We start from the raw sequence: 24,715 nt of genomic DNA, 5'->3' as shown, positions 1-24,715 counted from the left end.
TTCGGGTTGCCAGCATTACGACGACCATAATTATTACACAATTTCGCCCGTATTCCAATTAGCGTTTAAAACTATTCTTATTAGATAGGCTCGAGCAAAATTTTTGCAACATCGCTTTTTTTTTGTTTCTTCAATATATGTTTATGTTATGAAATTGTCACAATTCCAACCAGTTCCAGCGTCGGGCGGAACTCGTCATCCTGCTGCGGCTAACTTTGCTAACTTGATCATCGATGGCAAGTGCAGCCAGACGCGAATGTGTGTGTGCGTGTGTAACTGGTTACGCATCAAAGTCGAGACCCCCCAATTGTATCGATGTATGCGTGTGTTTGTGTGTCAGCCAGCGAGAGAAACTGGTACGGTCGGCACACACGGTTGTGCGATGATGGTATGCTCGTGTTCCTCGATGTTTTCGAATTTCCTTTGCCATTGTATACTACGGAACGAGACAGTGTTGCAAAGCGACAGACCGACCGACCGACGGACCGACTGAACAATGCCGAAGACGGACGGTGATGACTGTATAGGTTTTGATGTATTGGTTTGGTGCCAGGCAATACAACAAAGCACACAAAGAGTTGGAGAGAGAAAGACAGAGGGATGTCCGTAAAAAGTCTCCACAAACATGGCGATGTGTCAAAAAATGTGCAAGTGGCACCGTGCTTCGGAGCGAGATGGGCGAATCTTGTTGTTGTTGTTGTTCTGTTTTGGTTGTTTCTGCAGCGGTCGCTGCTCTGTTGAATGTGATGAACAGTTGGAAGATTCTGATTAGAATTCATTTAGGAAACTAATCAGTAGCACTATGCTCTATTGTATTGTAATATAAGGGTACAATAATAAGAAAAGAATAAGTTATAGAAGCGGGTCATACGGTGCCGACACCTCTTGTGCTTTCTAATTACCAATGTAATCAATTCAGTACTGATCGTTAACAAAAACTGGAATAGACGCAATAGTTTTCCGATGTTGCAACGACGAAATTACGGTTGCTTCTTTGAAAATATATTGTTAAATTACTAAAACGGTTACCTTCATCATTCATACCATTTCTAGGTCGCAATATTGGTGACTAATATCGCTGTTTAATCGTTAGCAACTATCTTCCAGAAAAGCAACTCATCCACTTGTTCCGTGTTGGATGTGATCATGATCAGGGATGCCAGGTCATTTTTTCAAAAATCTGTGATCAAACCCAAAACCTGCCTGTGAAAATCTGTGACCGTTTTCCGTACCCCAATAGCAGTTCAAAATCAATTTGGTGAGCAAAAAAAAAGGTCTCACTACCAACACGCTTTGTACCTTTTTCCTCAACCGCTCTGTACTTTTTGGTGCTAAACTGTGCTTGATTTCCAAAATCTGTGATTTATTCAAGAATGAAATCTGTGAAAATCTGTGTCATTTTTAAGATCTGTGCAGAAAACTCAAAATCTGTGAAACACAGATTAATCTGTGAACCTGGCATCCCTGATCATGATCCTGTCTACATATTGTTTGACTTCGTTTTATTTAATTTCCTCCATTCGCTTTCTCCATTGTTGTCGAAACACAAGAAGCAAAATCGCCCAACTGCTAGAGTTTTGTTCAATGAGCTAAAACTAATGTCGTTCTCACTCGATGCCAAACCTAACCCTGATCAGTTTTAGTTTGTTTTCAAACAAAAACGACATAAGTAAACTACGTTCAATCTGAAATCGAGTCAATATGACTTAAGCGTTGAGCAGATATAACTCACTGTTAAAATAAATGATATAAATAAATAAAAATAACATATTTTTGCATGTGTCTTATGGATACTACTTAACTAATTCCCAAGTTTGGTGAAAAGTACTTAAAATTAGACAATGTTGCGGTTCCGTGTACGTCTCACTGTAAGCTGTCGTAACTTGCAGAGCTCTTATTTTATTTGAATTGTACACTTTTTTCGTAAACTTTGTTAGAACCAGTTTCTTCAAGCTGAATAATTCAATTCTATAAACCAGTTCGAATTTTCTTTCGAACTGGTTTATAGAACCGCCCGACATTTCATTCAGTTGAACTAGCATACCTGATATGGTGATCGACTATACGTCCCATTGCTTTAAAAGAAGACATGAGCCCTGACTAAATGATCTGATGTCCCATTGCAGGTTTTTTTACGCCATTTTTTCGCTTTTTTCGAAGTGTCAGAGAGTTAACTAAAAAAAAATCGAGATAACACCAGATCTCGACGTTAAACGAGACCTGGTGTTATCACGAAATTTTTTTGAGTTAACTCCCTGACACTTCGAAAATATTCGATTTAAAGAAAATATATTTATAATCACTCAACGAAATAATAATTATGTTGGTTCTGGAAAATTACAGGATTCACAACTACAGCGGAATGATTTTTCAATCGTATATCCGATTGCTACTGTAAGCAAGAACTTCATTCAACCAATAACTATCAAATGAGGTAGTTCGAAAACAAATCCATTCAATTTATTATCCTGTAAATGACCTTTTCTTCAATGGGAGAAATTACAATCTTAGACAGACAACCATTGTAGCAGAATGCAAGAGAAGTCTCGTTCTGCGTTCAATAATGGTTGTTTTTCTTACAAGATTTAATGCTTAATAAATCGATTATTTCCAGTAAATTATTTAATCTAAGTTTGGACGGCCATTATTCTCACTGCCACATATCTTCATTAGAGTTTTGTTATATATGAGTAAAATTAAAGCGGAAGTGGAAGTGATAACAAAAGGTGTACGCAATCAAATTGCGTTATTTACTTATAAATAATCTCACTATATAAAGTTATATTTTTTTAAATATGTAGACGATCTAAGAATGGTATTTCGATGTGAGATATATCATACTATATTTAGAGGTTATAATTTTCCGATTTTGTAGAATGAAGGTTTGGATACTATTGTTTACAATTTGTATTATTGATAAGATCTCTGAAATGTTTGAATTCATCTGATGCAAACATTGCATTGAAACGGGATTGCTCGATGAAATGATAATCTCGGAATACGATTTGTTCTCTATCGGGTCTTCGAAATTCAGCTAATATCTGCTGTAATGCTATCCGGAGGTCCAAGGGTGATCATGTGACAAGGATTCAAATGAACGCGTTTGAACTTTCTACTGTGGAATTTCAGTGGATATGTGCAGAAATTTTATTTTAAAGACCGTGTTTCTATACTAGACGATAATGAACATATAATTTTCTAGACAGTGATGTCCGAGCTCAGCACACGAGCTGCTTTATACCTGCTGTGTGTGCCTATTAAGCTCATGTGCTGTACTTTTTCAAACCAGACTCATTTTAGGGCTGAAAAGTCACCTCTTGTGGCGGAACACCCAATTTAAATCCTAATAATTTAATGTTAACTCATATTCCAATAAATAGTTATTAAAAAAAGCACTCATGAGCGTGTGCTAGCAAGAAAAGAGACCCAAATCGATAGAGCTCGTGGCTAGTTCAAATATAAAACACGCCAACAGAAAACACGCACACGAAGTCTAAAGCACACGATCGTGTGACTTGTTGCTAGATCGAGAGTCGTGTGCTTGGTAGAATCAGCTCGTGATTCAACTGGCGTGCTGGCTCATGAGCTGACTTGAGTGTCCGTTCTTTTTTTTATTCAATAATATAATATAATTTTTAGGCACACAGTGTGCGCTCGTGTCAGTATTATTGTCAATCCAAATGATTAGTGGCTTTCACATGAGGTGATACTATTGGCAATACTCGACATTTTGACTATGCTAATGATGATGAATAATCGTGTGCATTCAAATGGGAATGACGTATTGACAATACTGAATATTGACTATAAGATTGCCTCATGTAAGGGCTATATTATTGTCAATACCGCTTCAATATGTCAATTAATTGACATAGAGTATTCTTTTCTCAATTTTAGAGAAAATCAACGTTCAGAGTATTCAATATTGCAACCAACATCTAAACATTCAAAGGAGAATTGTGTGTAATGTTAAACAATCTGTGTAGTTTCCACTACACTATCAAAAGAATTGTCAACAACAACGTTTCAAACCAATTCAAAACAAAAAATATGGGAAAATTTTCTTTCCTTTCAATATTACTATAGTGACGTTGAATAAACTCACACCTGATTATGAATGATCATTTTCACGATTACCAGCCATGCAGTGATTTTCACTTGAACATGATGATATTTAGATGTCGGAAGTTCAATACGCAATAGCCATAAGGAGTGTATCGAAAATAAGCTATCCACATACATGAGTGTTGTACGCATGTATTTGTGATGTTTTTTTTATGCTCAGATCACAGCATGCTGTGCGTTTGGCTGTCAGCTTTCGTTTGTTTACTTGTTTGTGCGGTTGAAGTTCTGCGTTTTCAAAATGTCGCGTATTGAAAAGAAAGTGAAATTTAAGGTTCTGGGCACATGGCTAAGTGAAAAGGGTAATACTATACAAAAATTGGCGAAGCGGTTTGGAATTCATCATGCCAGTGTTAAAACCATAAATAATAAGTTTGGGGAACACTATTCTTAGGATGAGCTATTAGGAAGAGGCCGACAACCCGCTTCTTACAACCCGAAACTGGACCAGAAAGTGGTATCTCTAATCATGAAGAACAAATCAATGTCAATACGTGATTTGGCCAAAAAAGCAGGAACAAGTGTCGGAATGATCCAGCGAATCAATAGGCGAAATCACCTGAAGACCTACAAGAAGCAGAAAATCTCGAAACAAAGTGTAGAACAGAAGAAGCGAGCAGCAACAAGGGGCCGGAAATTGTATTCGCGTCTTTTGCAGTGTTCGGATGCATGCGTTTTAATGGACGATGAGACTTGTGTAAAGGAGGATTCAAAAACCCTTCCAGGACCACAATACTTTACTGTCGTCGTTGGGGAGGATGTGAGCGATGCGGACTGGTCGATTCAAGTGGAGAAATTCGGTCGAAAGGTACTGATATGGCAAGCAATATGTTCCCGTTGTTTTGAAGTCATCCATTTTTTACACTACCGGAACTAAAAATGCAGAAATCTATCGATCTGAGTGTCTCCAGAAGAGATTGCTTCCTTTATAAAAGAAGCATAGTACAGCTCCACTGTTTTGGCCGGATTTAGCGTCGGCTCACTATGCCAAAACCACTCTCAATTGGCTTACGGAAAAGGGTATACATTTCGGTACGAAAATTATCAATCCACCAAATTGCCCTCAGCTTCGACCCATCGAACGTTACTGGGCAATCGTGAAGAGGGTCTTGAAGAAGACTGGTTAGGCAGCTGGGAACATGCGAGAGTTTAAAAAAATTTGGGCTCAAGCGTCCAAAAAATGCGATGCAACACTTGTCCGGATCTTGATGAAGAGCGTTCGACAAAAGTTCGAAAATTCGTGAAGGAATAACTTAAATTTCGTCCGGCTTTCATTATGCTCAAGTTTAACCTCGTACAATAAAGGATCAATTTTTAGTTTGAATAAAATATCCTTTTTAACATAGTTTGAAAGAAAAAATTGTGGATAGCTTATTTTCGATACACTCCTTAGCGTGCAGGGTTGCCACATTTAAATCTATATTAACTTGACATAGCTGTTTACAAATCGAAAAGGTGATGGTAGTTTTCACCAAAGAAAGTTTTTGATATCATTCAAGTTTGAAAAAAAATCTTGTCAGTACATAAGTAATATGAGAAAGGCATCATTACACCACTAGGTGGATTAAAACAGATTTTTTATTTGTGTTTCATCGATTTTCAATCCACGCAATTTTCAAATCACACAATTTTCCTGACCATGATTTGCCAGATGTAGAATCACATGATTTTTTCGAGCTGTTTATGTTAAACATTTTGATTATGAGAATTTTTCTAACAAATGTATCGCTAGTTAAAAAACATTTGTTCAAACATTCCATTTACCTTTGTTTTCTCGTCACAACTTTTCTTTGCACCCACTGACTATGACTCACTTGCGCCGCAATTATCTGTCTGGATCTGATTGCCCACTTGTAATAAAGAAGCGCCCATTAGTGGGCGGAACGGACTTCTTTGAGAATCATTGGAAAATATCGTATTTGTTTATTATTTTGACATGTTCTCTCGTATAAGAACCGCTTCTGCTGCATCTCTCTTCTGTACTGCTTGATCTTTCTAGACGGTAGACCATTGTTTCCTTTGTCGACATATGATAAACTGAATCCTAGCCGTCATTCAGATCGGACCTTCTGAGTCAGATTCCCCATAATAGCTCCAAATGTTTCCCTTCAAAAATAGCAACGAAAGTAACGTTACTCATCACTGGCCGACTGGCGAAGTGGCGATCACTATCTTATCGCACCTATTTTGTGCTGAGTGTTGTGCAAAATCTGTCGAACCATCACACGGCTTTTTGCGCCACAATTACGATTTATCAGAACGACACAGGAGAACCATTGTTAATCCACAAAAGACTGTGGATGGGGACAATGAAAAGTGAGACCGGCATTTTTCGTTTATCGCCTATTGCGAAAATGCGATCCCGCCAATAAACGTAATGATTTGCGAAGACAAGCAGCGAGGTTGGTGACGATAAAAACGAAAAGCTTTTTATATCCTTCAACTCGAAACGTCATTCTACGATTTGTCAATTCCGAATCGAATCGAAATTGTGTGGCACCGCATTTGCGCATGTCCCCAGAACATATGATTTGGAACTTTTGGTCCGGGCTCTACTGCTCTTTTGTCTCACATGCCTGGCACTGCTCTGTTTCGTCGAACATCGGACGAGCCACCAGTCACTGCCTGCCAGCAACGCGAAAGAAAGAGCCCCCTCCGTGTGTGACGCAAAAAAAAGTAGTCGAAAACGAACCTCATTGCCTGTTGTGTTGTATATAGTCAATTTTTCTGTCACTGCTGCTGCTTGCAGTAGCGAAAAAAACAGTGATTTGATGTCGGTTGTGGACGAGTTCGGATTGCTCGATCACGTGTGTGTGAGGTTTGGTTCTGTTTGCTCACGAAACTCTCGGACGGGAACACACTTTCCCAATGGATACCGTGTACAATTTTCACGAAATGATTGATATCATAGACGTAATCTGTACCCTTCGAACGGAACTGCAACCGACGACGAACGCCGATAGCGATGTGGCTTCTGATGCTTCTGCAAATCTCGTACAATGCAAGGTTAGGTCATTGAGTGGTTCGTTCTCACGCGTGCAAAAAAAAAAATAAGAATTCAATAAAATGCTAAAAGGGGATTAAACACCCTCGGTTTATCGACTTTATCAGCTAGCAATTCTATTACTGGCAATGCAACAGACAGCAGATCCACTAATCTGAACCTTTTTTTTTCTTCTCTTTTTTTCTTTCTTTGTTTCTTCTCGACCTAAACACAGATCGATAACATGGCGGAGAGTGATCTCAAAGCGCTTCTGGAGGAAGCCATCACCTACAAATGCCCGAAGGACCGGGAGCACAAAAGTGCAACGTTCAATGTAAGTATTTCGAAGTAGCGAGACAGCGCTGCCAGTGACCGACCTCAAACGGAACAACACACAGGTGTGCGATATCGTTTCTTTTTATTATTTTTTTGTTTGTTCGATTACATAACGTCGTCGTCGCGTTGTGTCCTGTTGGATGTGAGATAAGTTTTGACACTTTTCGCTGTGCTCTACACAAGGAGCGCATATTATCAGGGAACCAAACACGGGTTCCTGTCAGAACACCATGCTCTCCGCACGACAGTTGAACTCGCTCTCCCTAAGAGAATATGTTGTTATTGTTGTCAAAATTGTCGTGTGAGCATGGGAGTATGATAACAAAGGAGTTCACACGACGGCTGTCACGTTTCGAACTGTCAGACTGCGTGGTCGAATTCTTTGGATTGTATTAGTTTTTGTTTTCAAGATAGATATTGTTTAATGTTTGAGAATTTCAAATTCATTATGTATATTTTATAAATCTTATTGATTTGGACGTGTTCAACAAACATACACAAAAAAATTCGTCCAAATTGTTTTCTTATACTGGTAAACAGCGCGGCAACATCTAGTGCGGAGTTTCGGTAAAAGTTTTACCAAGTTTAAAATAAAACTACAAATGTCAGAGTGGCAGGTTTCATCGAGAAAAAGCTGAGAATTTTAGTGAAAAACCGGGAAAACTGGCCCATATATGAGTAATAGTGGTTAGCATCATGATTTTTTTTTCAACAAGTAAATAGTAGGAGAAATACCTAATTTTGCGCTTGAGCAAAATGTTCAGTAAAGGTGTTGAAACAACTTATTGTTCCATACAGGTTCTTTGGGAAGGTTCCCATTGAAAATTGGGCCTACACCCCAATTATACGACATAAGAATAAGTATTCAACACACTTGCAAAATTAATGGCAATGCCTCAAGGTAGCATTTTTTTTTAAATTATTGAAAATTCTAAGAAGCCTTCGTGTTTTTTAGTTTACTAATGATTGTCCTTATTTCATTATAATTTGTCTCAGTAATGTCATTTTGAGACAATACTTGTGTTATGTTCATATTTCTTTGAGATGTCAATAGGACTCACAAAATTGAAAAAGTTGTTGACTTCGATCTTACTCACCGTTTTCAGGGAGTATTTGAGCCCCTTCTTTGAGTGTTGAAATTGGTTTCTGATGACCAGTATAAAACCTTAGAATGATTTGAAATATGGATTGATTTATTCAGTGAATCTATGTTTAATTTTCTTTTAAAGGTCCTCAACTATTCCATAGTAGGATCACAAGAACGTTGATATTGATGTAGATGAAGGAGAATTGAATTTAGTTTGAACTTTTGCAACTGTTAGACCCCTAACTTCAATAATGTAATGATTTAAGTTATGTATGGCTGTATCAATATTTCCGATAACAATTTCAGGGTTTACATTGCTTTCGATATAAGATCTGTATGCTAGCCAACTAGTTCTAAGATAGTAGAATATATAACTAATTGAACTAATTATTGCTTAATTTAAAACCCTGAATGTTATTGGTAGATGGTCTGAATTAAAGTCAGTTTACTTCAAATGTTACATTGATCTGGTAGAATCAGATGAATTGTAGAAGGATTCCTCATATAAGATAAATTAGTTGAGCTGTTGGAAATAAAACCGGGGTAAAACCAGCGGAGAGTTCATCATGAAGAACTAGTACTTTCTGATTATTTTCCTGGTTACTGCACGAGCATTTAGAATCCTATTAGAAAAAAATAGATCGATATCTTGTGCGTTTTATTTAAATTTTTTTCTCGCCAACGCATTGAAACATGTTGCATTTCAAAAATGTGATGACATGACGGATGTACCTATTATTTATTGACTAACAAATACATAAGAAAAAAATTGGTCTTTAGAAAAGCCAGTCGTGGTAGCTAAACGGTTTTGTTAAAGTATATGTAAAGTATTTTGCTAAGGTATATGTACATTCAATAATTTCAAATTGAATTTTATGACACGAGAACTCCAATTTTTTTATCTGATAGAACATTGTTAATAATGGTTTTATGGTTTCCATCACAATCAGAGCATTACAATTGATCTCAGGGTATCGTTCATTAAACACAGACGTACTTGCGAGCAAATTACTGCAATTTAAACAGCGTATGTCCATATGACAATTTGTTATACCATAGCTGTGCCATCCTGCTTGTTTATAATTTTCCCGGCGAACTGAGATTTCAACTTTCACTTCCGGAAGGAACGACGAAAGCTTTGTACAAAATACATTGAAATTGCAGGCATACACACTTAATTTCCTTTACCGAACTCAGCAATATTTTTACCGAATTTTACACAGCTGAACGTCCCGCAATCAGTTCAGTAATTTATTTATTGACGAACGTTCAGTGAAGCTGAAGTTTGTTCGAGCTGAGTATTCGGTCAATATTATACTGTTTGACCAGCACGGGAAGATTCTAAAACAACCGATTAGTTTTGTAATTTCTACAGTTCTGCACAGTATGAAATAAATTGAATGAATTTAATTGAGTTTTTATGTTTGAAATTTCAGAAAACAGAAAACAAAACAATTGAACTTCGAATGCATTTAAATATTTATTTGAAAATATATGTTATTTTTATACGAATTCCATACTTCGTCGAAAACATTCCCCAGTTGTAGTTAGCCTTCCAATTCCAAACATTGTGTTCATTATGAACAAATAAAACATTTTTTTCTGCAGGGTGGCTTCTAAAATTGAACACTTTAAAGCACTGGCACAACGAAATCTTGCTCCTATAGGAAAACCAGAATCTGCTTTAGGATGACAAATACTCAATGCGATCATGTTTCTAAATTCATCTATTTTTGAGTTCAATTTCTTTATTTGTTGAATTTAATGATCCATTGTCCTCTAGTTCGTCATATTCAATTGCCTGTTGAAACAACGGAGAATTCACGTGAAGTTCATTTTTAAAATTCGGATCTCGTGGATGTTTGTCTAAGATATGCCTTTTTAAAGACCAAAATCGACTGTATAGTATATTACATTTCGAAATGGTACAATCGTAATGAACAGCGTCAGGAAGAATATCATGATAACTGATATATAAAAAGACATGTCATCCAAGCTCTTCTACATTGCATCTATTCCTTGTTAATCTGAAATGTTGTAAAATAAATGATATTACTTACTGAATAGTTCGAATAACGAAGCATCTAAACGTTGAATTTTGTTCAAAATTGACACCATTTTATTCACTTTGATCAAATTCAACTAAAAACCAATATGGCGTGCTGACAACTTGGATTCGCTATTATTTACCGAGCGATCCGTTAAAAACTGATAAACTGCTGATCGTTCAGTACTATTTTTTTCAAATCTACCGAATTATTTCAAAGTGAAAACTGTTCGGTACAAAATTATCAAGTTTTCGGTATATGTATTTTAGACAGCCGAATTTCTGTAAAAAGCTAAGCGGAATACGTCAATTTATGTAAGCATAGCGGATAAATCGGTAATTTTGATTAAAGTGATGAATTATTCCGTAAAAACATTACCGAACTGATAATTCGAAAACAAGTGTTTAGATTGTTGTTATTTTTCCAGAGTGGCAAGCGTCCGTTTTTGGAATTGTTGTTCCTTATTGATTTATTTTCCTTGTTGACTTATTTTCAATCATATGTGTACCAGAAATAATGAAAACAGTCATGTACACTCGGAAGAAATCAGTTACGTGTAACCAAAACCCCTAGATGACTAGAAAAAAGCTTCATGCTTTTCTTATATGCACTAGTAATAATGGAATATTTCCTATTTATTCACTAAGATGCACGAAAAGTACTTCAACCCTCAGTTAGTGGGCTTATTATAATGTTCTGATTTGGACACGAGATATCTGTTTAAAGCTTGAATTAAAGTAATATTAAAATAAAACTAAACGGAAGCGAAACCTATTCCAAAAACCGGGAATTTTTATCTCGCAAACCGGAAAATCTAAATCGATAATTCACTTGCCACCCTGAAATGTACTGTAACATTTAGTTCGATATCTCAGCTTCTATACGTCCAAATTAGAGATGGTCGGGTATAGAAATTCTTATACCCGAACCCGACCCGTACTCGAGTGATGAGCAAAAAAATTTACCCGTACCCGACCCGTACCCGATTAAAAATTAAAAAAATTACCCGTACCCGATCAATAATAATAAAAAATTACCCGTACCCGACCCGTACCCGAAAAAAAATAAAAAATTTTACCCGTACCCGACCCGTACCCGATTAAAAATTACCTGTACCCGTACCCGACCCGAATGAGTAGTAAAAATTTTACTAAAATTCAGTATGGAAAAAATAAAGTGTTTTAGATATCGAGCCGTATCAGGCTCTAGTTGGTAAGAAAAATACATTAAAATGCTTGTTTACTTTTAAACATATAAATACACTGTGAAGTATGAATAATGTAATGTAACTTTTTTTTAAACATGCAAAAAAAAAAAACAAACGGTTCATCCGAATTCAAAATATATTTTTTAATATTAAAGTACAATCCTTCCAGGTAATTGTGGAATATAATTTCATTCAAATGGCTGCCTCGGCTGGCCTTGCAGTACGCCATACGGTCGGTCCAGCTTTTTAATACATTTTCGATTGTATGCAGCTTTATTTCAGCTATGGATGCACGAATGTTATCCTTCAAGGCTTGAATTGTCTCTGGCTTGTCCACATAACACTTATCTTTGACAGCCGCTCAAAGATAATAGTCTAACGGTGTCAAATCACAGCTCCGAGGCGGCCAAACGACATCCGAATTTCGACTGATAATTCGATCTTCGAAGACTGTGCACAGATGATCGATCGTAGCGTTGGCTGTGTGGCACGGAGCGCCGTCTTGTTGGAACCAAAAGGTGTCCAAGTCTTCCTCTTCAAGTAACGAGAAGAACCAATAGCTAATAATGACGTGGTACCGCTCGCCATTGACCGTGGCGGCGGCTCCTGCCTCATTTTCTAAGAAAAAAGGCCCAATGATACCGCCAGACAAAAATCCGCACCAAACCGTCACTCTCTGAGATCGGCTTCTCCATGATGACGTGCGGGTTTTCCGTCCCCAGATGCGACAATTTTGCTTATTAACATACCCGCCGAGATAAAAATGTGCCTCATCCTCACACATTCCGCAACATTACCATGATTTTGAAAGTAAAACTGCACTATTTTCACGCGGTCCTCAAGCGTATACACAACCATTTTCGTTCAGCGGAAGTTTCTGTCAAATCAGAAGTGACATTGAGGTTACCAATGTCGAAATAACCGCTAGTTCAAAAATAAATGTTAGATGGCGGACCCTGTAGATTTCCAATGTCTTTGGTACTTTATGCTCATTTACAAATGTCAACAAAAGGGAGTAATATCTACTCAAATTTTTCGAGAAGCATATTTACCCAAAATGTCGTAATAGCCCTTGTATTAAATTTTGGGTAGGTATGGTTTTTACAAAACAGTGCGACTTTTGATCCAATTCTTTAAAACCACAAATAAGCGTGCTCATTATCTTGACACACAAATAAAAATTCACATTCCAATCACTTGAAAAATCACGTAAAATAGTTCCAAATGTCAAATTGAATATTATAAGTGACGAAAATGAATGTTATACGAACATCCCCTAAAATGAATAGTGTGTTATCAGTTCGTTTACGTGAATTGACCAAAGAATCAAACAATGTTCGTGTATTCCCGGTGTAAAATATTCAATTTTGAACATGGTGAACAGTGAGTCCTTCAAGTGTAAGTAGTTTGAACATTCGTAGGAATTTTTTTTGGTTACAACTTTTTACTACAAAGCAAAATGAATTATGATTTTGATTTAAATTAACTATGCCCGTTTGTAAGCATCACAAACCCACACCCACGATGTTATCGGTAGCTGGTGGTTTTTACAGCCATTGAACCGGTGGAACCCTCAACGAGTGAACACGGTGAAAATTTGAATATTTCGCGAGAAAAGATTTTCACCCTTACTTTTGCGACTCGACACTGTTGAAACAGAAAGGCCAAATTCCACGAAAGGAATGTAATGCCAAGACTTTGCTTTGCTCCCTAATGCTAAATCTTGGTATTATTACATGACATATCGGTAATACGCCTTTGCTGTTCCAATATTGCAACAAATGAAATTATTGAAATTTTGCACTGAATGGGACTGATATGCGGGTACTTTAGCATATGGGACACAGAAATGAGTTGATATTTTTCTATATTTTACTGAACAAACCCTCAACTTTCATTGCAATTTCTGAGAGTATATTGAGGAAAGACTCCATTCCTCAAGCTAACTCAAAATTGGCGATATGAGACTGATATGCGAGTATGGGCAGTATATGAATCAAATAATTTTTACTGGATTGTGCATTAAACAGCTTTAAAATGGCAGTTCATTAAAACCTACGTGAAAAGTAGATTCCGATCGCAACATCATAGAGCTAAGGCAGTGTGTCTTATTAAATATGTTATAAACAAAGTAGGGCGGGAAATATTCACATAACTTTTCACGTAACTATGATTGATCTTTTTTTTAAATGAAGAAAAAAATATTTTTTTTCTGGAAAAAGATGCCAGTTGACAGGTCTGGTCCTAGGCGCGAATGTCAAAACCCCTTGAATCAAATTGATTATTTTTCGAAAGAACTGTTTTGCAATGAAAAAATCTCGTCAACGTGTAAACATATTTATGTGAAGTACAAATGGTCGGGTAATCGATACGAAAAAAAAAATTACCCGTACCCGAGTGAGCGGTAAATTTTTTTACCCGTACCCGACCCGTACCCGATTGAAAATAAATTTTTTTACCCGTACCCGACCAAAAACCCGTCGGGTACGGGTACGGGTCGGGTTTCGGGTAAAATACCCGATACCCGACCATCTCTAGTCCAAATGTCATTAAAAGTTTCATACGATAACACTGGAGGATTCACAACCCGGTGGACTCTGTCGACCCGCCTATTATCGGACCGATTGAGCACGATATCGGTCCGAAGGTAGCGCTTCAATCAGACCGTCATCGGACAATTCTACACCATTTGCTTCAACCACGTCAACCTCGAAAAGCTTTATGCTTTCATTATGTATCGCTAGCGCAAAAGAGGGAAGAGATACCAAACAAGACATTTTCGAGCCGACGTATCCCAGATAGGGTGATAAAAAGTAACGGACATTTATTTTATTTCGATCATATAGGTTTTAACTTTAAGGTCCAAACCGCCTCTTAGGACCAGAAAAACTGTGGCCCTATGTTCGGGGATAGAAATCCAACCCCGATATACCCCGTCCCCTGAGTACAGACATTCGTCGTGCTACGTCGTGCGTCCGATGCTAGGATTGACGGAGAAACATTTCAGACAGATGGCGACAGTAGGAGCCGCGCTGTTTTAAACGTCCAGGAACTTTTGAATTGTACTTTGTATAAATTTTCTTTTTCATACAATGCTTTTTTCCATTGTTCATTTAGTTACTTTAATTGAAAAAACTACAAGGATCAGCCCCATGGGGTTGTTCGAGCCATTGATGTGCAAAAAGGCAACCAAAATTTCTAATGATCTACCATCAAACAGCTCAATCAATCGTCACACTTTTGAATCCGCAATTGCACGAGAGTCTGCTTAGATTGATCTTGATTAGGAACCAACACCGAACATTGTTTGTTTTATAGCCGACGAAATTACACCAATATCCCAAATGTATGCAATTATATTTTTGTACATACTTGCGATACGATTTTGATATTAAAGCTTCTCTTCGCCAAGCTTGCGTTCAAGTTTTGTATGCAAGAAGTTATATTTATAGCGTTAAGTTTCCCTACCATTCTGCGATTTCGGTTGAAGCGATAAACTTTTTCTCATTATCAATCGCGTTCATCTTATATAAATTAGAAATCAATCTTAAGCACTCAAAATTTTCCCTAGGGTAGTTGTTTATTTCTCAGGCAAAACGACATAACATGGAATTTCATCCGGGCTCGCATGACACAAGATCAGAGAATACCGATTAAAGCTTCAAATCGTTTTATGGCACTTTTTATCTTGCTGTCTAGCAACAACCTACCTCTAGCATGCTACGCGTAGGACTGAAACTCGCTATAAACTGAAACTTAGCTATATTTTCGCTAAATAGTCTATTCACAGATTCGTGTGCTTTCAACAACTTTGCTTTTGCATCAGTTGACCAATCAGAGCGATGCTTTCCCTTTGATATATCGCTTACTCCTTCAAAATCGTCGTCTATGTCAGGGAAATGTAGTGTGCCGGAGATTTTTAGCTGACAAAATAGGACACTGCTTGCTACTAATCAAAATTTCAACCATATATAATTGAAAATACTTGGCTTCAGACATTGAAATCGAAACTTAGAAATATTTTCAATCAAATGATGAAATTGTATTAATAATTGATACAAAATAGACTGAGTTGTAAGTGTTTAAAACCTGACCACATTTCTACGTGCATAAAAAGTATTATTCAAATAATTTTCTTGGATTCTTGAAGAACAAAAAAAATTGTGCATCATCTATGAAACCTACAGTATAAAACATTTCTCAGATGGTGAGGCCATGAAAGCTAAAATTAGTTTGTTTGGTCGTCTACTAACAAAAACTACTGATTGGAGTAGTTTAGAGGGAAGTTTAGGTTTTTTTTAACGTTTTTTCTTTGCCGCTTCAAAACTTACTTACCTTACCTAACAGCTATAGTACTGGGGTGTCCTTTGCTGTATCAAGCATATGTCTCCACATAACTCGGTCCATGGCTGCTCGTCGCCAGCCACTCAAGGCACGGATGCTTCTGAGATCACCCTCCACTTAATCGATCCACCTTGCTCGCTGCGCTCCTCTTTTTCTTGTACCAGTCGGATTAGATTCAAGAAGCATTTTCACTGGGCTGTCGTCCGACATCCTTATGACATGCCCAGCCCATCGTAGACGTCCGATTTTAGCTGTCCGTATGATGGGTGGTTCTCCTAGCAGCTGTTGCAATTCGTGATTCATACGCCGTCTCCACGTTCCGTCTTCCATCTGCACTCCGCCATAGATGGTCCTCAGTACCTTTCTTTCGAAAACACTGAGGGCGCGTTGCCGACAGAATCTGTCTTCGGCTGAGCGTGCACCCCTGTGCCGTTCTCTGTATCTTGAGCTTCGTCTGTCGATCACCTCACGTTCGTTCGTGAGAAAGTTACCACTGCACATTTCGGCCTTTGTTGTGTAGCCTCTACGTGAGCGGTTCACCTTCTCATAGAACTTCCGTGTGTCATTTGTTCTGCTGGCGCTTTTTCCTCCGGAAAACCGTCTTCTGTCTGTATCGTTCCTCGTTCGCCCTCGTTCGGTGTTGCAGCATACTCGCCCTTGCTACATTCTTCTCTTCGACCAACTGCTGACATTCGCCGTCAAACTAATCATTTCCTCGATTCGATAACCTCGTACCTAGTACGGTTGCAGCAGTGCTACTCACGGCGGAGCTTATGTTCCTCCAGCCGTCTTCAAGAGTCGCCGCGCCAAGCTGCTCTTCCGTTGGAAGCACTAACTCCAGTTGTTGCGCGTATACCTCTGCAGTACGAACGCTACGTAGCTGCTCGAAATTAAGTCCCGGCGTTCCTGTGCGACGAGTGTTGTGCACCGTCGATATTTTTTAGCGCAAACAAACCGCGACAAGGTAGTGGTCAGAATCAATGTTGGCACTGCGGTGCCAAGTGCAGACATTGATGACGTCGGAGAAAAATCGCCCGTCGATGAGAACGTGGTCGATTTGATTTTCCGTGTGTTGATCAGGTGATCTCCAGATGGCTTTGTGGATATCTTTGCGGGGGAAGAAGGTGCTTCGGACTACCATTCCTCGGGAGGCTGCAAAGTTCACGCATCGTTGGCCGTTGTCGTTTGTTACCTCGTGCAGGCTCTCCAGCCCGATCACAGGCCTGTACATTGCCTCCCGGCCTACCTGAGCATTCATGTTGCCGATGACAAGTTTTACATCCCGCCGTGGACAGCTGTCGTGAATTCGTTCCAGCTGCGCGAAAAATGCTTCCTTCTCGTCATCGGGTCTCGTCTCATGTGGGCAGTCCGGGTTTGCTTGTTCGGTGTTGGTTCTTAATACACTGAGGTTGTATTTTACGTGGGGGATACGTATCGCTTAAAAAACGCACAAAATCGCGTAACTTCGGGAATCCTCGTAAAATAGCCGCGTAACGAACGCATAAAACAATCGAAATGTGCAATAGCGTATTCAAAAGCACGACGATTGAAAAAGTATTGTTTGATTGAAAGTATCGATCATTAGAAATTTGGTTCGCCTTGTTCCACATCAATAGCTCGAACAACACCATGGGGTTGATCCTTGTACTTTTTTTACCCGTACTCGTCGGGTTTAGAGTAAAAATATTTGAAACCCGATCATATCTAACACACACAGACATTACCCAGCTCGAAGAACTGGGAATTTCATGAAACATAAATAATTCAAGATCGACCAATATGAAATGTAATTTCAATCACCCCCCGGTGAATGACCAATAGGTTAGAACCGGGCTCAAATAAACAACTAACTAACTTACTAAATTTAGGAATTTCGTATAGAATCATAAGAGCTTTCATTTGAAACTAAATTTGCGAATATGGGCAATCGCTGAGAAAAGTTAGTTCGACGGGTAGAAATTATTCGTTGTGTAACATTTATCATTGAGGGGAACGAGTATAGCGTGATGGATAAGTCGATGCCTTTCACGCAGCCCACCTGGGTTCGATTCCCAACCCCGCACATAGGGTCAGAAAACTTTTCTGGTCCGAAGAGGTGAATGACCACAATGTTAAAACCTCTATAATGGAAAAAATTTTATCATTGATGCCGTTCGCTTTTGGCTAGGAGTATCTTCATTCAATATTGCTTGCAATATTGTGTCTCGAAACTTTTTTGATGCCTTACCCACGTTCTTTTTTTCTAACATCAATCATTATCTCTGAACCGTTTAAACTTTTCTTCAAATGAGAATAAAAAATCAATGCTTTCTGCAAATCATCACTTTCAGGTACGAAATTCGACATTTTAAACAGGATGAAAAAATATGATGTTGTTTATTCATTGACTTGATGTACTACCTTGCTCAAAAAGTTCCCAGAATTAATACAATTAAGAATTAATACAAGATTATTCATCAAAATCGATATTGTCCCCTTCAAAGTACTCCCCATCGACTTCAGTTTTCGATATGGCTATCAGAGCCATCTGCGATTTTTTTCCATAATCTCATCTCGGGTGCTGAAACGCGTTCCACGGAGCGGTTTCTTGAGTCGACCGAATAGAAAAAGTCACAGGGAGCCAAATCAAGTGAATTCGGTGATTGCCGAATGGTATTCGTTTCGTTTTTAGCCAAATGTTCACGGATAACGATAGCATTGTGTGCCGGTCTTTCGGCACCAGCTTTGCAGCGACACGTCTGAGGCCCAAATCATTAACCAAAATGTCTTGAAAGCAATGTCCAACTTTTCTGCCATCTCTCTAATAGTCAATCTGCGGTCTACGGTCATCCATTCTTTTATTTTGTTGATGTTTCCGTCGGTTTTCGATGCCGATGGCCTACCGCTTCTCTTATCATTATTCACAGAATCATGGCTATTTCTGAAACGTTCGTGTCCCTGATAAACGACTATTTCCTTCAGTGTATCGTTGCCGAAACATTTCTAACATTTGCAATGTCATCGCACTATTGGAACCGTTTTTAACGCAAAATTTAATGCAAACTCATTGTTGCAAATTCAATTCCATTTTAAAAGTTATACAACATCCAGGACACGCTGAATTGCAGATGTACTCAATACAGCGTAACTTTTTTTCAAGCTGACAATTTGATAGAATAGCAATGACATATGTGGCAACCTAAAACAAAAATAAATAGAAGCCAATCGAGTGACTGAGAGTGCCACACGGTTGTGATTCCGAAAACTTTCTAATCAAGGTAGCATATTAAATATGTTTGGCAGATGTCAAATCAACCAAACAATCAAAAATCATGGAGTCGAGTTCACACCAAGCGCCTAGTCATGATCGACACATTTCGACGTGAACATTTCATAAGGGCACATAAACCAATGAGAGATTCTCTTTGTTTACTTTTTCTTTTGATTATTACGGCACTCTTAGCAATCCTTCTCTCCAATCATTTACCGATAATAATAACTAAAGCTATCATCTTTTAATCTGCTCTGGAGAAATTACCGATAAAAGCAGGAATATTTCGCAATAATCGAAAGAGAAAGTAAACAAAGAGAATCTCTCATTGTTACATACGTCGTTTTGAACATTTTATACAGATTTTAGTTTTTTTTAACAGCAAACAGTGTAATTGATGACATTTTGTAGCTAAAAACTAAAAGTTAATTGATCAGCATTAATTGAAACCCGCTTCACATCCGCTTTCCGACCATCCAGGAACTTCTCAGCAAGACGGAGATGGAAGACCAGGAACAGAACTTTTCCTTCACAAGCCGTGCTGTGCAATCCAAGCGTGCCTCGGGCCGACCCACGCAGGGCGGCTCCCTACAGGACCTCCAGGAGGCCAGTCTGCATGATTACTACTATTCGGAGTTTCCGTTCGCAACCGAGTACTACACAAATCTGGGCGGTCTGGGCGTGACGACGGCCCGGCGACATCATGGCAGTGGCAGCTCGGGGGCCAGTGTCGGACCGGGGGGCGGCGATCGCGTAACGAATCCCCGCCAGAAGAAGTACGCCAGCTCGGTTTCATCCCGGCAACGGGAGGGTGGAAGTTTGCCGAGCAACGTCAACATAGAATATCCGTTTTTCAATGAAGTCGGACATCACCACACCACCGGAACGATTACCAAGTTCAAAAAGCGGGAAGGGGGAGCGAAGAGCGACTACGGTACGATGCTGTTGCCGGCCCCGTTGACCAGTGCCGCAGCGGCCGAACTGATTAGTGCCGTGGCGGAAGTGGCCGGCAGTACCGGCCTGTGTGGTGGAATGAAGAATACCGAATCTCAGCTGATCGATGGCTGCGGAGGTGTCATGGGCACCGGTCATACCGTTATCGATATGGGAGAGCCCGAATCTGACGAGACGCAGCATCTGCTGGCACACGATGCATTGCAACAGGTAATGTTCTAGGTAATGGTGGGATTGTGTGAACACGATTGATTAATATTTGTTTGTTTTTCCGTTTCGTTCCGAACCAACTTTAGAACCTGTACGACTCGGGTCTGGACGAGTTCGAGGGTAGTGGCACCGATTTGTACGGAAGCAGCACGACTACCAGCGGTGGCAGCAGCACAACCGGCGGTGCCGGCAGTGGCTGCAGTGCACTGAAGAAAATTCCGCGCTTTCCAACGGCGAGCTACACTAGTCATGCCAAGCTGGAGATTGGCGAACCCTCGTCCACGGTGCGACCGTCGTCGGTGCACCACGTCGACAAAACGGTGTCGCTGCCGATGCTGGAGAGCAACAAAAGCGTCGACATCACACCGATTCAGCTCGGTTCCAGCTATCAAGCGGTGAAATGTTTCGTTTCGAGTGACACCAGCAAAAGTGACCAGGCGAAGCACGTGATGATGGGCACGATCAGTGGCAACAGTGCCAAGTACATCACAACGCAAAGCTTCAATCAGATCATTTCGCAGGTAAGTCGCTTGTCACGTGTTGAATGTGGCTTAACATTTTAAATCGTTTCAATTATTATTAATCTTCCTGCTGTTCATAGAAATATCTGGATGAGAATGGCAACTCAGTGCAACAGTTTGGCGGATCCGGTTCTTCATCGACCGGAGGCGGTGGCGGTGGCAGCGGCGGTGGTGGTAGTGGGGCTTGCAGTGGAAGCACTGGAGGAACCATCGGCACCACCAGCTCGTCTCTGAGTGGATCTGGGGGCGGCGGAGGAACCGGAAAGAAGAGCCGCAAACAGCCCAAATCGGATCGGAATACGGTGCTGGTGATACCGGAAAACATCGAGGGTTATCGGGGCAAAGATACCGATATCGAATCGCTGGTTTGTTACATCGAGAATAAGAATAAACAGAAGGACGGTAAGGGAGGTGGCAGTGGTGGTGGTGGTGGTGGCGGTAGTGGCGGAGGAGGAGGAAATCCGTCCGGTGGTGGAGGTGGAGGAAGTAACCCCAAAAATGGAACACTGCTAAAGGTGGGTGCTGGTAATAGCGGCAGTGGTGGTAACGCGAATAGCACTTGCAACAGTGTAGACAACGGGGTACCGGAGGAGAAGGCTCCGAAGAAAAAGAACGAGAAGAAAAAGGAGAAGGCTAAGCTGAAGAAGAGTAATTCGTTGGAAGAACTTAGCAGCTGCAGCAAAAAGAAGCAGCAAGCGGAAGACGAACAGAATACTCAGCAGCAGAATAATGTGGAGGAAGAACAGGGAGTTTCCCGGGTTACGCAGGATGCGGACTCAGTCGTGAATTTGCGAAGCAATAAGGGAAACAAAAAAGCTCAAAACAACAACAATGGGGGTGGTGCTGCGGGAAGTGCGGTTTCTTCCAGTTCTTCGGCATCGTCAACTGCGTCGTCACAATCCTCGAAGGAAATTTTGGCGAATATTAGCAAAAAGGTCGAACAGGGTCTGTGGGATATGGAAACGCTACGCTTTTTGGATAATAATAGTAATAAAACCGCATCCTACGGCAGCACGAAAGAGAAATCGGACGAAAAGTCGAAAAAAGAAAGTAAAAAAGAAGCCAAAGATACAGCGGAAGTGGCACTCCCAACATTCAATCCGGCTAAGAAACGAGATTCGTTACGAATGTCGGTCGAGTCTCTGTCGGCGGTTAGTGCCAGCGGGGGAACGGAAACAGCCGAATTTCACGTGGTGACCAAAAAGAAAAAGATGAAGAAAAAGTCCCAGAGTTTGTTTACGGAAGAATCCACCGCGGCGGCGTCGGTTGGCACGAACGCCGCTAGCAACCGAAGAAATTTGACTGCCAGCCAAAGTTACAGCATCGGAAGTTCGAACAATCGGAACACCACGAACATGACGGGCCGGTATCAGGCCAGTCATAATTTCACTAACGATCGCGATGTTTACATGAACTCACTGAGTAACGATGTGTCTCGGAGGAAATCCACTTCGTCGATGCCACCATCGGAGAAGTCCGATTCCAGCGATGCCGATTCGGTGCAGTCGCTTCCGATCGAACCATCGCGAAAGCAACAACAGCAGAAGCAGCAGCAGCAACAACAAAATGCTCAATCCAACAGTCGTCAACAATCCGGGTCGGGCGTTCCGCAGTCGTACGCCGATATTGCCCGGATACCGAATGCAGACAAAATCAACAACAATCCACTCGGCAGCAGCACAAGCAATAGCACATCTCCGCTGGATAGTTCCAGTGTGGAAAAGTGGCCACCGGTGCAGGCCACCAGTGAGGATCTAGCTCAAGCACTGAAATCATCTTCGGCTTTCCCGGAACTAGTCTCTGAATCATCGCTGCCGCCACCACAATCACAACATCTCCAGCAACAGTCGCAGCAACTGCAACAGCAGCATCAGCAATATCAACAACAACAACAACAGCATCAGTATGTGAATAGTAGTGTTAGTAGCGTTAGTAGTAACAATCTAGGTAACAGTAATAAAGCGACTTACTCGCAGAGTCTCCTGATAGCGGCAGCAGCATCCACCAAAGCGGAGGAGGAGGAGTTCGCAAAGCACAGGACGCTGACGGTTGCTTCTGCGTTAGCATCGTCAGCATCGTCAACCGTCGTAGCCGGCGGTGCAAAACTAGCTAGCAACGTACTGAACAGTGATCCGGTTGTCAACAACAACAACAACATTAGTAACAATATCAATAATAACTGCAACATTAGTAGCAGTAGTAGCAGCAGCAGTAGTAGTAATAGTAGCAACAGCAGTTCGAAATTAGCGTTGCACAAATCGAAAAGTGTCGATAATACCGACATCTACTACTCGAACGAGCACTACCCGGCACTGGAAAAGACTGTCAAACCGGCGGCTAAGGCAACATCTACGTTTACTTCCAACAGCAATACCAGCAACAACAACAACAACACCAGCACCGTCAGTCTGCAGGAACCGAAATCCTTTGCCGTTGGTAAAACCAACATGACGAACTCGGTGACGACTGGTTATTCGCCGAATGCCGCAACCTTCAACTCAACGTCGACAGCCTCCGTGAACAACACGACTTCCATCGGTAGCGGCGTAAACAATAATGCCCTGACCGGAAGCAAAAAATCAAAGAAAAAGGAATCATACGGTATGAATAACGTGACCAATTACACTTCTTCCGTCTCACCGAACGAGGTGGAATCAATCAATAATGCACGGAATGTGGCTCCATTCCAAACCGGACTCGATTTAGTCAACAATAATCCGATGCTGATCGAAAACGTCGACAGTGGTGGTGACTACACGCAGAACAATGGACTACTGGTCAATCGGAGTCCGAACGGAGCGTTGAATCTGCAGCAGCACCCCCAGAGCACTCCAAAGAATCACAACAGTAGCAACAGCAGCACTAGCAGCTCGGTTTCCTCCACGAATGCAGTAGCCTCCTCGAAGCGAAACAAGAAGGAGAAATCTACCTCCCAACCGACAAATACCAATCTGTTGCAGCAGCAGCATCAGCAGCAACATCAGCTGCAGCAGTCTCAATGTCTGACGTCTAGCTTAAACTCAACCAATGCTGCAGCAGCAACACCAGCTGCCAATACCAATGCAAATGCAAATGCCGTGATGAACCATCGTCCGGCGGTAATCATCATGAACGACAACAACGAAGCTACCGGTCCGAAACCCGAGTTCACCTTCGGTTTCGACATAGACCAAGAGCTGTTGTTCGGTGACTTCCAGGAGGACGATATGGCCATGATGGACCAATCAAACCAACAGATCAATCAACAGCAGCAGCAGCAGCAACAACAACAACCGACGCAACAGTACCATCAATATCACCAGCAGAAGCCTTCCTCCCATCAACAGCAGCAGCAGCAGCAGATGCATCACAACAGCAGTAGCAGCACCGACAATGTTCCTTCACCGACTAGCAACACTTCAACCCAGTCAACCGATCTCGGCTACAGTTCGATGCAACAATCATCCCTTTCGATTTCGTCGCCTTCTTCCAGTTCGTCGCATCATAGCCAGCAGCAGCAGCAGCATCAACAGCACCAGCAGCATCATTACAACAATCAGTCCCAACAGCATCAACAATCACAATCGGACACGTATGAAGTGCTGAACAACTCGACTGACCCTGGTAAGATGACAAATCAATCAATCCCGTTATGCAATATACGGACCATTATT

General features: G+C 40.7%; 1 protein-coding gene across 3 annotated transcripts in view; it reads left to right on the top strand.

Annotated features, from left to right (window-relative positions):
- LOC131432522 (uncharacterized protein DDB_G0283357) overlaps positions 1–24,715 on the top strand; it is a 52,912-nt gene that overhangs the window by 21,478 nt on the left and 6,719 nt on the right. For 2 of the 3 annotated variants that reach the window (XM_058598851.1, XM_058598848.1), the window contains 4 exons: positions 7,341–7,439; positions 19,858–20,541; positions 20,628–21,062; positions 21,143–24,665. In XM_058598851.1, coding sequence (XP_058454834.1) covers positions 7,350–7,439; positions 19,858–20,541; positions 20,628–21,062; positions 21,143–24,665 — 4,732 coding nt within the window. In that variant the 5' untranslated portion in view covers positions 7,341–7,349. Of the gene's footprint in view, positions 1–6,708; positions 7,129–7,340; positions 7,440–19,857; positions 20,542–20,627; positions 21,063–21,142; positions 24,666–24,715 lie in introns of those variants that run through there. The other variant, XM_058598850.1, reaches the window with a different exon arrangement.

The sequence above is a fragment of the Malaya genurostris genome, chromosome 2, assembly GCF_030247185.1.
Source record: "Malaya genurostris strain Urasoe2022 chromosome 2, Malgen_1.1, whole genome shotgun sequence".
NCBI classification, from domain to species: Eukaryota; Metazoa; Arthropoda; class Insecta; order Diptera; family Culicidae; genus Malaya; species Malaya genurostris.
The sequence above is the reverse complement of the archived record's forward strand: the minus strand, read 5'-3'. Positions and strand labels throughout refer to the sequence as shown.